This window comes from Populus alba, chromosome 8 (assembly GCF_005239225.2).
Source record: "Populus alba chromosome 8, ASM523922v2, whole genome shotgun sequence".
In the NCBI taxonomy this organism is placed as follows: domain Eukaryota; kingdom Viridiplantae; phylum Streptophyta; class Magnoliopsida; order Malpighiales; family Salicaceae; genus Populus; species Populus alba.
In genome coordinates this window covers 17,485,027-17,503,148 of record NC_133291.1, presented here as the reverse complement: position 1 = coordinate 17,503,148, position 18,122 = coordinate 17,485,027, and the positions used below count along the sequence as shown (strand labels likewise).

The 18,122-nt window shown below is 35.4% G+C and overlaps 1 protein-coding gene across 1 annotated transcript; it reads right to left on the bottom strand.

Annotated features, from left to right (window-relative positions):
- Positions 1-9,941: 9,941 nt before the first annotated feature.
- Positions 9,942-10,853, bottom strand: LOC118042365 (major allergen Pru ar 1). Its single transcript, XM_035050014.2, has 2 exons — positions 10,569-10,853; positions 9,942-10,471 (listed from the first exon to the last, which is right to left on the bottom strand). Exons 1-2 carry the CDS (start codon positions 10,750-10,752, stop codon positions 10,179-10,181), a joined length of 477 nt encoding a protein of 158 aa, XP_034905905.1. The 5' UTR covers positions 10,753-10,853; the 3' UTR covers positions 9,942-10,178.
- Positions 10,854-18,122: the final 7,269 nt, after the last annotated feature.

Sequence of the window (18,122 nt, the reverse complement as noted above, 5' to 3'; positions counted from 1 at the left end):
TTACACACCATTTCTTATAATCTTATACTCACCAACCTGATCACCATAAATGAAGTTACCACTTGTGATCATCATAACATAGTCATTCTCTCTAATCGATCATCCACACTCAAAATCTATAAAACTCTAAAATCCCAACACCATGTAACACTTTTTCCATTGCAACATCGAGTCCTTTTCCAACTAGAAATCCTAGTTGCAAATTAGATCCATTCTCACACTTCTAATCACCTAGAAAGATTGAGTTGTTTTTGCTTGTTTTCTAGGTTTTGTAACAGCACGTAATGCACATGTGCCACACTCTGAACAAGCAATCCACTAGTAATACCCAATATAATTTTATCAACTTTTGGTCAACTTTAACAATTCTTAAAAGTTGTTTTTGAACCCCAAAATTTTTTTTTCTTATTTTGCATGATTTCCAATGTATTCTTATTTTTTATATTATGATGAATATTTGAAGTGTTTGGGTCTATATCATTGTGTGACAACCTTGGAATGTAGCCATCAAAAATTTATTTTTTTAACGTATGATAAGGTTAAAATCAATACCCCACCTTATGATGGGGTTGAAGGATGGGTTGTAGTAGAATTATTCAAGATGTAATTGTATGGCCTTGGTTTGAAACTCTTTTTATAAATGTGTTCGCTTTCTTGTATTGGAATATATGCTTGGATAAAGGATTTCAATCATTAAAAAAAAAAAAAAACTAAATGGTAGGAGCATTTTTTACGTAGCAATTTGTTTTCAAATATTGATTTTCTTCATCAAAGAATAATCAATCCAAGATGATAAAATACTTAAATGAAATTGTCACTTATAAGTTGAGACTTTTTTTGTATAAAACAAACAATTTTTTCATATGTGATGGTTGGGGTGTATTGATTGTTTTATTTATGTAAGAATAAACCAAAAATAGCATGATCCCTAAATAGATTAAACTTATTGAAAGTTAAAATATATTGAATATGGTTAATACATTATGTTTTTGAAATATATAAATAATTTTTGAGTTATGTGTATAAATCTGAACCTATGAGTTGAAGGGTGCCCTAGGCAATACCCTTTTAATTCACTTCTCTAAATCCAGTAAACCACTATTCTACTTGTGGAGTTATTTTCTAGGTGACAACATTTAAATTTAAAAAAGCATTATATATAATAAATGTCTTGTACATATTTTTTTGATCTTGGTTTGTAAATATAACTCATATGCCAACTTTTAATGTTAAATAAATTTTAATTTTGAATATGTGTTGATGTGTGCTTAGTTGTTTTCTGAACCAAATCATATACCTTTTTTTACAAACAGTGAGTGAATTTGGTATAGATCAACAGGACCACATAAAGGTTTATTGAGTGCAAATGTTAGCTTCCAAGCCTATTTTGAACATAATAAAAGAAACAAGGCCAAAGCCCAATTGATCATTACCTTCTGTTTGAGTCTGGTGCTTGTATTCCTAAAAGTAAAGTGTTAATAATCTTTTACCATAAATATATATATGTATTATTTTAATCAAATTCTTCTCACGTAATTACAATATATATTTTTTATCATTAAAACAAACACGAAATAACTTATTTTAAATATGATGTTTTTGAATGATGTGATATTTAAGTCATGAATTTTGGATTTTCCATTATAATATCCATTTCAAATGCAATTATTTATATGTTGCAGCTCTGATTTTTAAATCAACATTGACATTATAATTTTAGTAAATTTTGAATTTTGACCAATCTATGGAACCATAGGTTAGGACATCCCACAAATTTTGTAGTCTCCCTCATGCTGAATAAAGCTCATATTCATGTTCCCAAAACTTCTTCCTCTATGATGTGTCATCTCTATCTTGCAGGGAAAGTTAACAAATTACCTTTCCCTCAGCATCATCATAAATTCACTTCTCCCTTTGCCACTATCCATACTAATTTATGGGGACCTACACCATGTATCTTAGTGGATGGTACTATATTATACTATCTTTGTTGATGAATGTACACGTTATTGCTGGATGTTTCCCTTAGTCAATAAGTCAGATTTTTTTTTACGTTTATTGCCTTATATTCCTTTCTTGTTACACAATATTTTGCTACTGTTAAAACTCTATAGACTGATAGGGAGGGAATGCACCTGCAATCGTTTGAAACAATTTCTTCTAACAAAGGCATTGCCCATCACCTTGCTTGTCCACACACCTCTGAATAAAATGAGATAGCTGAGAGGAAACATAGACATATTATGATAACCAAAATCACTCTATTGCATACAGCCAAATTACCATCTCAATTTTGGTCTTATGCATGTTTAACAACTACATACCTCATCAACAGTATGCCAACTCCTGTTCTTCATCACAATTCTCCTTTTGAGATGTTATTTGGGTCTTCTTCAAATCTTAATCACCTTAGGATATTTGATTGTGTCTGTTTACCTCTCCTTCGCCCTTATAATCATAGCAAATTGCAGTCTAAACTTCCAAATGTGTGTTTCTTGGTTATGGCATCAAGTACAAAGGTTATTTGTGCTATCATGTGCCTACTCTGTGATTGTTTGTTTCAAGACATGTTATATTTAATGAAAATCAATTTTCATATCCTGAATTCCCACATATCTCCTCACCCATAATTTAGTCATCACCATCCTATTCTTCCTCCATATGTCTTATGCTTTTTGTTAATACAAAGAACACAATTATTCCTTCCATCCCTGATTCTCCTTCCCACCATACACCTGCTTTATCTATAGTTTCTCCTAGTTCTTGGTCCATTACTGCTTCCATTCAAACCTTTTATCCTCTTCTTGTGGCGCCTGATATCAATATCAGTTATATTGCCTTTAATCCTAACAACTTGCAAGTGGTCCTATCCATTCCTTCTCTAAATTTGCATCCCATGCAAACCAGGAGCAAAAGTGGCATTAATAAATGAAAGGCTTTCTTAGCCAGTATTTAGGATTCTAGTGTAGTTGATCTGTTTTGGATAGAACTAGCTACTTACAAATCTACCATATTCAGGATTCTAATGTAGTTGATTTGTCTTTGATAGAACCAGCTACTTACAAATCTGCCATCAAAGCTCCTGTGTGGTTACAGGCCATGCAAGATACAATTTGTGCATTACATACTCAAGGCACCTGGAGTCTTGTTCCCTTACCAGCAAAGAGGAACTTAGTGGGATGCAAGTGGATTTTCAAGATTAAATGTCATTCGGATGGGTTTATTGCTAGACATAAAGCACGATTGGTTGCTAAAGGGTTTAGTCAACAACCTGGCTTGGATTATGGTGACACCTTTAGTCTTGTGGTGAAACTTGCCATCGTCTAACTAGTTCTTGCCCTTGCTGCTCATTTCAATTGGCCCCATAGACAATTAGATGTCAAAAATGCATTCCTGCATGGCATTCTTCAAGAAGAGGTTTACATGTCTCAGCCCCCTGGCTTTGAAGATTTATTGCATCCTCATCTTGTGTGCAAACTGCATAAATCCCTCTATGGCTTAAAACAGACACCTAGGGCCTGGAATGATCGACTTATTAAGTTTCTGCCTTCCTTGGGTTTTGCCACCACCTATTCTGATTCATCCTTGTTTGTCAAGCATGTTTGTCCTAATATTGTGGTGCTGCTACTTTATATGGATGATATTCTCCTCAAAGGAAGCGTGTCTGCTGCAATTCTACAAGTTATCCAAGCTCTCACTATTGAGTTTGATATCACAGACTTAGGCTCCCTTCATTATTTCTTGGGCATATAGATAACTCACACGTCTACTAGGTTGTTTCTGTCCCAATCTAAATATGTTGAGGATTTGCTGCTTAAATCTAAGATGGTTGATGCTAAACCATGTGATACTTCATGTCTTCCTTGTCATGGCCTACTTAAAGAGGATAGGGAACCGTATCCTAATCCTACAGTATATCGTAGCATTGTAGGGGCTTTGTAGTATTTAACCTTTACACAACCTGACATTGTGTTTTCTGTGCATCAAGTTTGCCAATTTATGTAAAATCTGATGGTGTCTCATTTCACTATTGTGAAATGAATTTTACGCTACCTTAAGGGCACACTGCAAGTTGGTATTTCTTCTACTAAAGGATATTTACAGTTAAAGGCTTTTAGTGATGCTGATTGGACAGGGGACCCTAATGACGACATCCACTACTAGTTTGGTGATCTTTTTGGGAAACAATCCTATATCATGGTTCTCCAAGAAGCAACAAACCGTGTCCAAATCATCAACATAAGCTGAATATCGTGCTTTATCCTTTACTACAGCTGAAGTGGATAGGCTCAAGTAGTTATTAGCCTTTCTGCATATTCCATTACCTCATGTTCCAGTTCTTTTTCTATGATAATCTCTCTACCATTGCTCTATCATTTAATCTTGTTCAACATCAACGGACCAAACACATTGAGGTCGATGTGCATTTTGTTCATGAACACGTTCCATAGAAGCAATTGTCAGTCCAATTTGTCTCCTCACAGGAACAGCTCACTAATATCCTCATGAAGGGGTTGAGTGCCCTTCTATTTCGACTCAATGCTGCAATCTCAAGCTTAGTTCTTCACGAGCCTGATCTTGAGGGGCGATGTTAGAGTACAGTGAATGATAAGTGTAATATTAATTAATAAATCTATTAGTTAGTTGGCTATTAGTTAGTTAGTTAATTAGAAAAGTTAATTACATACAGTTAATGCAGTTAATTTGTTATAGTTATATGTATATAACTAAGTAACTATAGAAACGACGAGAATTGAAAAATAAAAAAGAAGAAGATTAATAAGTTTTCCATTTTCTCTCATCTCTCACTCAACCTCTCTATATATACAACTGAAGATACACGTTATTATAGAATAGGATTCTAATATAGGATGTTGTAATCATTACAATTACTCATGTATCTATCATAATAGGATTCTAATATAGGATGTTGTAATCATTACAGTTACTACAGTGTTCTACTGCCTCTATATAAATAGGAAGGTTGGCTAAGGCACAACCCAACACATTCCATTATTCTCAACTTAGTATCAGAGCCACAAAACCCTAAAATAAATTAAACCTACTTTTCTCACAGCCTCCCAACCTCCCTTCTTCAATGGAACAACCACCACATACATCTTCAAATTCTGCAGCACCAGCAGTGCAGCTTTCTTCTTCTCCAACAGTGCAACCCTCTTCTCTTGCAGTGCCTCCTCTGATTTCCTCTACTGCATCACTGCTTGGATTCTCCTTTGCCATGGCTAGTGAACGCCTCCTCTTGCAACCCACATCTGCTACCTCTACTGCCGCAAGCATTATCTCCCTTTCTCACACTCATCAAGTCATCTCCCTCAAATTAACAAACACCAATTATTTATATTGGCGTATGCAAATGCTGCCTTATCTCCTAGGACAAGGAGTTTTTGGTTTTGTTGATGGCTCCAACACATGTCCATCAACACATGTTCTTACCCATGATGGTATCTCTCTTCTGGTAAATCCGCTTTTTCAAACCTGGAAACAACAGGACCAACTCATTCTAAGTGCTCTTCTTTCCTCCTTATCTATGGAAGTTTTGCATCTTGTTGTTGGCTGTCAAAGTTCTTGTTCAGCTTGGGGCACTCTTGAGCGAGCTCCCTTCCACCTCCAACTCTCGTATTATGCAACTTCACGGCTCTCTTCAGGATCTTCGACAGGGTGATGAATCAGTAACTCAATTTATGCAAAAAGTGAAGGCATTATTTGATGAATTGGCCGCTGCTGGTCGGCCAGTTTCGCTTGAAGATTTCAATTTATATGTGTTTGTGCTCTTCGGGGAGAGTTTAAAGACTTAGTTACCAGTCTTATTACCAAGGCTGAACCTTTATCATATGCAAATCTTCACAGCCATCTCCTCACACATGAATTTCTTCACAAATCTTCTACTGCCATACATGCTCCTCTGCTGCCCACACCCAGCATTCCATCTTTTGCTTTTGTTGCACAGCACTAGACTTTTGGCAATTCTGGCCGCAACAGGGGCCGCTTCAATGGTGGCTAGCGTCCCAACCAGTCCAACAACAGAGGCAACCGATTTGCTGGCTCCATACCTGATCACCGCAGCTTCCAAAACTCCTCCTTCTGTGACAATAGGGGGCAGAATCCACGCTACCAACTGTGTCAGAATTTCAGCCATACAGCTCCCCATTGCCCTCAATTCCAGCAGCGAGGTTATGGCCAACAACCTACTGCCAACCTTGTGCAGCGCAATCTCTCCTTAACCGGTTCTGTTGATTGGTTTCCAGATACCGGTGCCAATCAACACGTCACACCTGATCTTGCCACCTTGACTGCTTCAGAACCATATCTTGGTAATGATAATTTGCATGTTGGTGATGGTAAGGGCCTTTCTATATCTCATCTTGGTCATACAAAAATATATACACCATATCATTCTTTCACCTTATCTAATGTTCTTCATGTTCCTGCAATCACAAAACCTCTGCTCTCTGTTCAGAAATTTTGTCTTGATAATAATGTTTATTTTGAATTTCACCCTCGTGTGTTTTATGTCAAGGATTTCAACACCCATGAAGTCCTTCTCTCATGTCAGAGTAAAGATGGTCTCTATGCCCTGACCAAGTCTTCCGTCACGTCAGTTCCTCAAGCCTATAAGTCTCCCTGCACTTCTGCCTCTGCTGATTTATGGCATCGTCGACTAGGTCATCCTACTTCACGTATCTTTCAATTGTTAATCTCGAAAAATAGGATTATTTGTAACAACAAACGTCTTAATTTTCAATGTCAAAGTTGTCCTTTAGAAAAATCATCACGTTTGTCTTTAAGACCTACTGGTCACAAAACTTCTGCTCCACTTGAATTAATTTTTAGTGATGTATGGGGCCCTGCTCCTTTTTTTTTTCTTCAGATGGCTATCGTTATTTTGTTATCTTCGTTGATGCTTATACTAAATATGTATGGTATTATTCTCTCGTTGCCAAGTCTGATGTTTACTCTGTTTTTCATCAATTTCAGACTCTTGTCGAACGTCAATTTTCATTAAAAATAAAATCTGTTCAAACTAATTAGGGCGGTGAATAACGAAAACTATCCATATTTTTTCAGACCATTGGTATTCATCATCGTCTGATTTGTCCCCACACTCATGAACAAAATGGAACAGTAGAGCGTCGTCATAGGCATATTGTAGAAACAGGTGTTACTCTTTTAGGGCAATGTAAAGCATCTTTTCGATTCTGGAATTATGCTTTTGAAACCTCTATTTATCTTATAAATCGCATGCCTACTCCTATTCTTGCCCATCACTCTCCGTTTGATTGTTTATTTCAACGGTCTCCTGATTATCATTTTTTGCATACCTTTGGGTGTCTTTGTTTTCCTTTTCTGCGTTCATATAATAATCATAAATTGGATTTTCGTTCATCTCCATGTGTGTTTTTTGGATACAGTTCCTCGCATCTTGGTTATCGATGTCTTGACATTGCATCTCACTGTATTTATATTTCACGTCATGTCCGCTTCCATGAACATGTGTTTCCATTTGATAATTCTGAACAGATTGCAAAGGTCTCCACCACAACCCCCACCCCACCTGCTACTGTCACCCTCCCAAATTTGCTAAACCACCCACCGCTACCCGCTTTCACTAGCCACCCAAACAGCCCACAACACTCCGCTTTGCCACTCTAAACAGCCACCCGACCACAGCCTCCACCCATCCCTTAGCCATCATCCCATGCTTGTTTATCTAACCCTTATGATGCAGGTTTAGATCGTCAATTGGTCTCCTCTCCTCATGGTCTTGGGGCACTTTCTAGTCCCTCCTCTGCTTCGCCCTCTCTGGCCAGCACTCCTGCAGCTTCAATCTCTACCTCCAGCCCCTCCTCTACTGACAGTTCTGTGCTTGAGGTTGCTTCTTTATCATCCTCTCCTGCTGGTCTACAACTTATGGTTGATTTGTCTTCTTATCAGCTGCCATAGGTCTCCTCGCTAAAACCATCTTTCCCTGCGTCTCCACCAGCACACAGCAGACATCTTATGACTCTTAGACCGTGGTAGCCAAGGACAACTAATCTGGTTGCTTTCGCTGCCGCTACTTCTACCTACACACGGGTACTGTATTCTCCCTCTTCTAAGCCTTTTGCATTCTCTGATGCTGACCAGTATGCAGTTTGGCATAAAGCTATGTGTGATGAGATCGCCGCTTTATGCGAAAATTACACTTGATCTTTGGTTCCATTTCATCCTTCGATGAACGTTGTTGGCAGTAGATGGGTATATCGGATCAAACGTCGTGTTGATGGTAGTATTGAGCGCTATAAAGCATGCCTTGTTGCTAGAGGTTTTACCCAGCAGGAAGGTATTGATTATTCTGAAACCTTCAGTCCAGTTATTAAGCAGGCCACTTTCCGATTGGTTTTCTCTATCGCGGTTTCGCGAAATTGGAAGATTCATCAGCTTGATATTCATAATGCCTTCCTCAATGGTGTTCTTACTGAAGAGGTCTACATGAAACAACCTCCAGGTTTCGTTGACTCTTCTCTTCAATCTCATGTGTGCAGATTGCACAAATCATTATATGGTTTGAAACAGGCACCGAGAGCATGGTACACTCGTCTAAGTGATTTTTTGCTCTCCATCGGTTTCCAAGCTTCCAAGGTTGACACCTCCTTGTTTATCTTATCTAATGGTACTAATATCTTTTATCTCCTGGTGTATGTTGATGATATTCTACTCACGGGTAGCAACTTTACTATGCTCCATCACCTTATACAGTTACTCAACTCTGAGTTCAAGCTTCGTGACTTAGGTGATGTTCACTACTTTCTGGGTATTGAAGTTCAGTCTACCAGTATGGTTTTAATGCTGCGTCAACATAAATATATTCTTGACATCCTCACCCGAGCTGGTATGACTTCTTGCAAACCAGTTGATACTCCAGTCTCCCCTTCAAAAGTCATTTTATTACCGGATCATTCATTCTCTGATCCTACACGATTTCATCAAATCGTGGGTGCTCTTCAATATCTTACCTTCACCCATCCAGATATATGCTTTGCTGTTAACAGAGTCTATCAATTTATGCATGCTCCTACAGATTCTCATTGGGCCACTGTCAAACGTATTTTACGCTATCTTAAAGGTACGACATCTTATGGTTTCCATATCACTCGAGGCTCCTCTTTTGCTCTACATGGCTTTACAAATGCAGATTGGGCTGGTAGTATTGATGATCTCAAGTCTACGGGCGGCTATCTTGTCTTTTTTGGTCAAACGCCGATTTCTTGGAAATCCGGCAAGCAACACACTGTTGCTCGCTCCTCTACTGAGGCTGAGTATAAAGCCCTTGCTGATGGTACCACTGAAGTCATTTGGCTTCAATACTTGTTAACAGATTTGCAGGTTCCCTCAGTCTCTGCCCCTACCATTTGGTGTGATAATCTTGGTGCTACCTATCTCTCAACAAATCCTATCTTCCATGCTCGTGCTAAGCATGTTGAAGTGGATTATCACTTTGTCCGTGACCGTGTTGCCAAGAAAGAAATTCAGATTTGTTTTTGTTCCCTCTCGGGATCAACTTGCCGATGTCTTCACTAAACCGCTTCCTTTGCATCCTTTACTGCTTTTCGATTCAAGCTTTGGGTTGATCCCCCACCCTCAGCTTGAGGGGGCATATTATAGAATAGGATTCTAACATAGGATGTTGTAATCATTACAATTACTCATGTATCTATCATAATAGGATTCTAATATAGGATGTTGTAATCATTACAGTTACTGCAGTGTTCTATTGCCTCTATATAAATAGGAAGGTTGGCTAAGGCACAACCCAACACATTCCATTATTCTCAACTCACGGTAACAGATTCGAATCTGAATAATGTTGGTATCTTGGTAAACGATGTGCGACAAGAGAGTTGCCTTCGAAACAGTTTTCTTCGTTCTAAACTTCCATAAGAGAAACCAAAAGCAGAATATTTTATTATTAAAAAAAACGTTTTCTCTTTAATACAGTACCCAACACTAGTGATCAAATGATCAGAACCCCCGCAAGGAGATAATTATTACAAAGCAGAATCCAACACCTTCAACTGAAGTACAAGGAAAGACTTAAGAAACCATCTTGACATACTTATATAGTACTTGCTTGTTTTTCTGCAGCCTTTAATTATTACAAAGTACAGGAATTTTCATGTTCAGGCATCAGGATTTGCCAAGAAGTAAGCTTCGACAGCCTTGAACAGCCCTTCGGTCTTCTTGCCATCCTTCTTGATTTGATCCTCCTTGATCTCAGCACCATCCTTTATATAGTACTTGCTTGTTCTTTTGCAGATGGATCCTCCCTCAGGAGTGGGCACAAACGTATGTTCGAAAATGACTTTCTCAACTCCCTCCATCCAAACGTTAGATTCAATCAAACTGAAGCTGTATGCGAAATTCTCTTCATCGATTGTTTCAATCTTCTGCTTCACGTAGGTGAGCCCTTTGCCTGCAAGTGAAATCTACAGCGTTGTTAGCTAGCGATACACTATATATATATATTAGTTACAGCAAGTAGCTAAGAGATGATAGAATTAATGACTTGCCTTCAACAAAAGTGACCTTCCTTATTGTTCCTGGCCCTCCATTTCCTTCAATTATCTCAGAGCTTTTAATTGATTGTGGTAGGATTTTAGGTATGAGAGTATCAGTCTCGAGGCAGTAGACCTTGAAGAGCTTGGCAGGAGGGACAGCGACAGAAAATTCATTTTCAAAAGTGATGAGACCCATGATAACCAAATATTAGTTACAGAGATCACAGAAGAGAGAAATTAGAGGGGGGATTTGAAGCTATGAAGGACGGTTCTGGGGTGAAGAAATGTGAGAATTGGAGGAGGTATTTATAGGATAAGTGTGTATGAACGTCTCATCTGGATCAAAGACTGTTTACAAGTCCCTGCCCCCTTACCGTTCTCATTTTTGTAGAATTATTGTTCTGGTCAATATAAGCAGCTTTGAAACTAGAGATATTATAAAATTCTCAAGTTGACTATAACTAAACATCATTGTACGAAAAATAATCTTAACTAGATTAATTTAGCACGAATTACGAGGACCGTGATTGCAAATGACAATAGAAATAATATGCAAAATATTGAGATTAAGGGATATACATTGATCTCACAATGATATTGTAAATCTGTCAGAACTAAATAATTCCATCGAATGACGCTTCCTTAGCAGACTTTTCACATGCAGCAAACAAAACTGGATAAACAAAGAATTTATTTCGCACTCCAAAATCCTTCAGTACTCGTAAGAAATTGGTGGACAAGAAATTATAAATAATAATATTCGTCTACCTGTATTAATAATAGTTTTAAGTCGGCGGTCAAGCCACCAAGAAAGAAAAATAGCCATTCTATTCAGTTTTGAAAAGGATAAATATAGTTTCTTCTAGACGTATTTAGTCTCTTCAGTTTGGAAATTGATTATTTTAGTTTCATTTTAAATTTTTATTTCTCAATGGCTGAAATCAAAATCAACTCTAATTCATTGCAAAAAGGAACTGTATCCAACTGTTTAGATTCAATTTGATAATAATTTTTTAAAATTTTTCCAAGATTTTGAATTTTACTTTCTTTCTTTTTCTTCTTCTGCTTCCTTTTTTTTTTTTTTTTTTTGTTAAAACGTCACTCTATTCTAATTCCTATAGCATCTATATGTTAGAAGTATGTGTGTTAAAAAAAAAAAAAAAAAAAGCCATCCAATCATGACAGCACATGTTAGATATCTTTGAAGTCAACTTCGTACATTCAAAGATTTTATAAGAGATATAAAATTTTATTAAAAACAAACTCTTCTTCAAGTAGGGAAGTTCTCTAAAAAATTCTTAAACCTTCTTCATCTATGTTTGAGGTCTGCAAAGAACGAAACTCTTTTAGATCAAACTTAAACGCTTCATAAGAGTTTTTCAATAAAAATCTTCTTCAAGACAATCTATTCAAGTAAAGAAACTCTTTTAAAAGCTTTTGAGCCTCCTTTATCTATGCTTGAAATTTATTAGGAACGAAACTCTACTAGATTAAGTTTAAATGTCCTATAAAAGTTCTTCAACAACACTTTAAAGATAACTCAAAGGTATTCTTCAAAGTATCAAATTACTAAATCTCACTCTACAATACATGACTAAATTTGTGTTCTAGTAAAGCACAAATCTAGACTTGGTTTCACAAATAAATCAAGTCATCATAAATCAAATTCAATGGAAGAATAAAATGATTATTTATTCATTTTATTTTAAAATAGAGATTATACCCATTCATATATTTTAATAAAATTTAATATGTGTACATGTGTGCTTGTTTAATTTCAAGTTCTCAAAATTGTGTTTATAAATTTTTGGTGACTCTACTAGGAAAATCTCTACCTCTCATCACTTCCCTTCAAGAAAGAATTTCCAACATCTCTACCTCTCAATGGAAGCCAGGAAGAACATGACCACAATTGTTGCTTCCAAAGACAACAAGACTATTAATTAAAGTCATTGATAATTTGTTAAAGATTCTCCAACCAAATCTCTAAAAAACAATCCATCATCGAGTTGTATGAGAAAGTACAACTGTTTCTCAACCTAATAGGGACAGTGAATACACAAAAGGAAAGAGAGCTCGCTACTCAAAGGCTGAAATTATAAGTAACTCCACCTATAAATTCAAGTGGGGCATGTGGCTTTTCATCAAACCTCAAGGTGACTACTTTGATAACTAACTTGTGGAGACTTTTCCATGATAACTAACATCTCCAAGAAAGGCTTCAAGTTTTGTTACCATATTAGTAATGACAACTAAGACTATATCTTTGGCATAGCAAGTGGCTAACTTGGCAACACTTGTTGAGGGGCTTTCAACTTCACTCAAGATAAACAATCAAGAGATAGTGAAATTACTGAACAAGCTTGAGAGCATAAATGAGGGAGGCCAAACTTTGGTTATTAAAGTTTTCTAAAAAGATCACTTGGATGTTGTTAAGAATTCTACAATTGGAGCTATAAGGAATATTTGTGGTATTAGATCTTCACCACTAATCAAGTGAAAGAGCTTATCAATGAGGCTATTATGGACCAAGTAGAAAGTTCAGTTTAACCTTCATATTTTTAAACGAAGCTATACACCGGAGCTATAAGGCATATCTGTGGTATTAGATCTTCACCACGAATCAACTGAAAAAGCTTATCAAGGAGGCTATTATGGAACAAGTAGAAAGTTCAGTTTAACCTTTGTATTTTTATATGAAGCTATACACCTAAAGGATTGACTTATTAAGGATAGTTAGGAGCAATTAGAACATGAGTTGCTTAACCGCTTCTAGAGCACTTGTTGTGTGGTCAACATGATTAAGCTCACCAATATGTGTTAATGAGCAGAAGAGCCTGTAATTGACTATATTCATCGGTGGAGAAACATTAGCCTCAATTATAAGAATTGACTTATCAAAGCTTTTACTTTAGATATGTGCATTTAAAGGATGTATTGGGGACTACACTGCATTTTACAAGGCATCAAACCTAAGTCGAAGAATTGGCTACTCAAGTACACAACATGGAGCTTAGCATTGTTGTAGTTGAAAACTCATCATTACTTATACAAAAGCCTAAAGGTTATGAATTCTCATAAGTAACACAACCATTGGGAAATGGTTCATCAAACATAACACTAGTTGAGAAACAGTTCATCAAGTTCCATAACCGTTAAGAAATGGTTCATCGAGCACCACGAACGTTGACAAATGGTTTGTCAAACACAACAACCATTAAGAAATAATTCATTAAGCACCACAACCATTGAGAAACCATTCTTTAAGCTCTATAACTGCTGAAAAATAGTTCTTTGAGCTCCACAATCGCTGAGAAATAGTTCTTCAAGCTCCAAGACCATTGAGATATAGCTCATCAAGCACTACAATAATTTAGTAATGGTTCCTAAAAGCCATAATTGTTGAGAAATGGTCCACGTACCAAACTTCAAAAGTAACAAATCCTATGAAAAAGCCAGTAATCGTTGAGAAATGGTTAACATCAAACACTTTGAAAAATTATAATCACCAAAGCAATTTATATGGAACCTCAAGTCAAGATGGGCAACCTATATTTTAAGTTCCAAAATAATGTTTTAAAAAAACATTGAATATTACAAAAATGAAAAAAAAAAAACAAAAACATGAATCTTGATATGAAAACCAAGATGTTTAAATATATGGCAAATGCCTTTTTCTGTAGGAAAAAATTTACAACTATTGATATGGTGGCTAACTATGGATTTGGTGTCTAGACAAAACATCAATTATATCATCATAATTTGAATAAATAGTCTTAATGAAAGTTATAGATAATTGTCTCATCTTTCCAGAAAGCAGGGGCTGATTTGAACACCAAATAATATTTGGATTGCAAGATAGATTCAGACTTCTCTTATGTTTCTAAGATTTGAACTTAAAAACAACAATATTAAGTCTTGGGCTCTTCATGAATGTTTTATGCCTATATCTTAACTTTCCATCAAGCTAAACCATACCTAAATTTGAGGTTGGTAGATCCAATTATAACCTAAAAACCAAATGATGTTCAAGTTTGAATAAAACCAATCCAACTAGGATTTCTTCTCTAATCCTAGCCCTTGCTTTGTCTCTTCACATAAACCTCATTTTCAATAATTAGACACATGAATTAGTCCTCTAAATTGTGAGATATGCCTACTTTACAAACCTACATTTAAAACAAAACATATACCATAAATTAAAGATATCTTATATTATCAGAATTGTTATTATAAAACATGCTTAAGTCAGGAAATATAATGATACTTTAAATGTAATATGTTGATATAAAACCTTAATAAAATACACTTTTAAGTACTTATCACACCCACCAACTTGCTTATTACTAGTTCCTAGTAATTGAAACATTAAAATAGAAAAACAATTATAGAATCTAAAACCAAGACATTCATTATTTTACTTCCATTGATCAATCCAACTAAACAAACTCATATTAGATTTATATTTCTATCATATGTCTCTTAATCAGGTTATTGATAAACCTTTTCGTACTCAATATATTAACACATAGTTATAGGGCTTTGCTTGGAAGAAAACAAAATATGTTCTAATATTTTTCTAAGGTTAACTTCCTTTGGTTAATATATATATATATATATATATATATATATATATATATATATATATTCTTTTCTTATTATTTTTTAATATCTTAACTTAAAAAACAATACAAATGCATCTTTAACCCATGTAACGAGCTTTAGGCTAATAACTCCCAAACAACTTGGCCTTTAAGGCATCAGGAGTTGAGACACCCCTACGAGCTTAGTAACTTGGGTTGCAAATACTTAAATGTAGATAGTGCAATGTTTGATTCCCTTAAGCTTTCTCCTCGATCTATATGACAAGCTTTGGACCAACAACTCTTAGGCGAGTTGACTTTAGGGTATTAGGTATTAAGACATCTCTTTGAGCTTAACTACTTAGGTTAAGAAGGATACAAAACTGATTTATCTACATATTTATTGATATTATATATAACAGCCTGACTTTTTCAAAGCCAAAATTAATGGAATTCTTTTTCTATAAGTCATTAGGTTCTAGATGTTTTTCACCATATCATTCTGCAAAATTATAATTGCATTCCATTCATTAATAATTGCATTCCATTCATTAATAAGGCACAATCCATGTACGATAACATAAATCAATATTTTCATAAAACAGATTCTCAATACACATGTCCATGATATTATATTTTCATACTCGTAGGTTTACATTATATCATATTGACATACTCATAAATTCACATTCTTGTTCTAGTATCGTTATCATCAAGAGTTCATACAAGAGTGTCAAATGATAAGTTACACAACTAATACTTTTATTTATGATGACCCCATGCAATTTCACAACATAACATTCTCATAAGAAGAATACCACATACATATATTCATACACATCATATCTACATATCCACATATACAAATCCATGTTCCATTTAAATTTTTCATTACAAGTCTTTACAAAAGGGGTTAGATGACTAATTGAGCAATTAATACATATGTTAATACAAAATTTATATCACCCATAATATATAGTTCTTGTCAAAATGTTTGAGCCGTGAAATGGATTTTCTTACGCACCATGTTGGTATAATGTCCCTGTTACAACACAAGGTAATTTCAAGCATTATAAGCCATTTAAAAACATAATAAAGCAATATTAATGTTACATTTCATTCATGGACCAAAAGAGCATGATTCTTTCATTTCTCCTTACTTACATGAATACCACCCTTAATAATTCATCAATTACTAAGGCTAATTACAATACTCAAACCCGGTCATCCATCTTGAATACCGTTAACTGAACTAATGGTATTCTCTATTTAAAGTATAACAATTGCAGTTCTTTCATATACTTGGTATATATAAAAAAAACATAATACACATAAACGCATCAATTCTTGAAACTAACTTAGAACTCCCAAATCCGACTATCCTCTTAGGACGCCAATAGCCGAAGACAATCATTTATTCATCTCGATCATCCCCTTAGGATGCTATTAGCCGAAGCTAATCATTTACTCATCTTGGTCATCCACTTAGAATGTCATTAGTTGAAGTTAATCATTTACTTATCTCTATCATTCACTTAGGATGCCATTAGCCGAAACTAATCATCAACCACAACCCAGTTATCCACTTAGGATGTTATTAGCCAAAGCTAATCATTAATCACAACTCGGTCATCCCTCTTGGATGCCATTAGCCATAGCTAATCATAAAACGTGACCCGATCATCCTTCTAGAATGCCATTAATCAAAGCTAATCATTAACCAATCAAACATTTCATAGGTGATTTATGAAATCACTATTACATGATAATGTATCCTTTGTAATGCTAATTCAAATGATTTATACAATTTGACATTCATTATAACATAATAGTACACCATTCGTAATACTCGTTCAGACATTCCGTAATAGCTTAACATTTAGTATACATAATAATAGATCCTTTGTAATGCTTAAACAAACATTCAGTGTAAACACCCAAAAAAGAAGGAAAAGCCAGAAATGACTCCACCATCACTATCAATTTCTGAATTGGCAGCGACATAGTTTTTGCTATTAAATTTTGAATCGGCAACAACATTGTAAAACCCAATAAAAATTAGTGTTAGACCAACCTATCCTATGGGAGAAATGCAATAAAAACCAGTGTAGAATAACTTAAAAAAAGGATAGGAACCCAACATATCCAACACCCAAACACCCTTCTTTCATTTAAGAAGGGGTATAAATGCAAGGAGAGAGGGATGATGACATTTTCTCTTCCCTAAATGGACGGGCAACAGCCCTAAATTGCAGCAATCTCTCTCTTTCCCAAAGCAAAACCAGCTAGCTGCATGCAAAAGACCTTTTCCCTCTTCCCAAAAAGAAGACCCCCAACCCAGTTGATTGTATCCCTTTTGAACCCTATAATGGAAAAGAGAGTTAAAGAGTACTAAAACAATGGTTGAAACCATGACAAGAGAGGGTATGTAACAAGCCGACTGGTGTAGCTATAGAAGGAAGGAAGGAAAAACCAAAACTGAAGAGGAAAAAGAAGTAGAAAACCGTGGGTATAAGAGGGAGAAAAACTTGTTAAATCCCTTCCTAGAACTACTAAAAAGAGTAAGGTATGAACCACATCTTTTCTCCTCCTATTCTTTGGAACATAGAACCGAAAAAGAGAGAGAATACCCTAAGAAAATAATTTAGAACTTCTAGCTAATTGTGAAGGAAACTAAAACTAACTAAAAGGACAAGAAAACAAGGATGAATGGGGACCAAATTTCCAGAACAATTAACATAAAAAAAATGAATAGATTGAATGGAAAAAACCTGGTAAAGGGTCGGCCATAACTAAAGGGCTGGTTAGATTGCATGCTGGAACCGAAATGCATGTAGATGTTCATACTTGAAAATTATATGATTCTGTTGGATTTTAATAATAAAATGTATGTTGGAACTGAAATGCATGTATATGTTCATGCTTAAAAATTGTATGATTCTGCTGGATTCTAAAAAAAAATTGTATACTAGAATTGAAATGC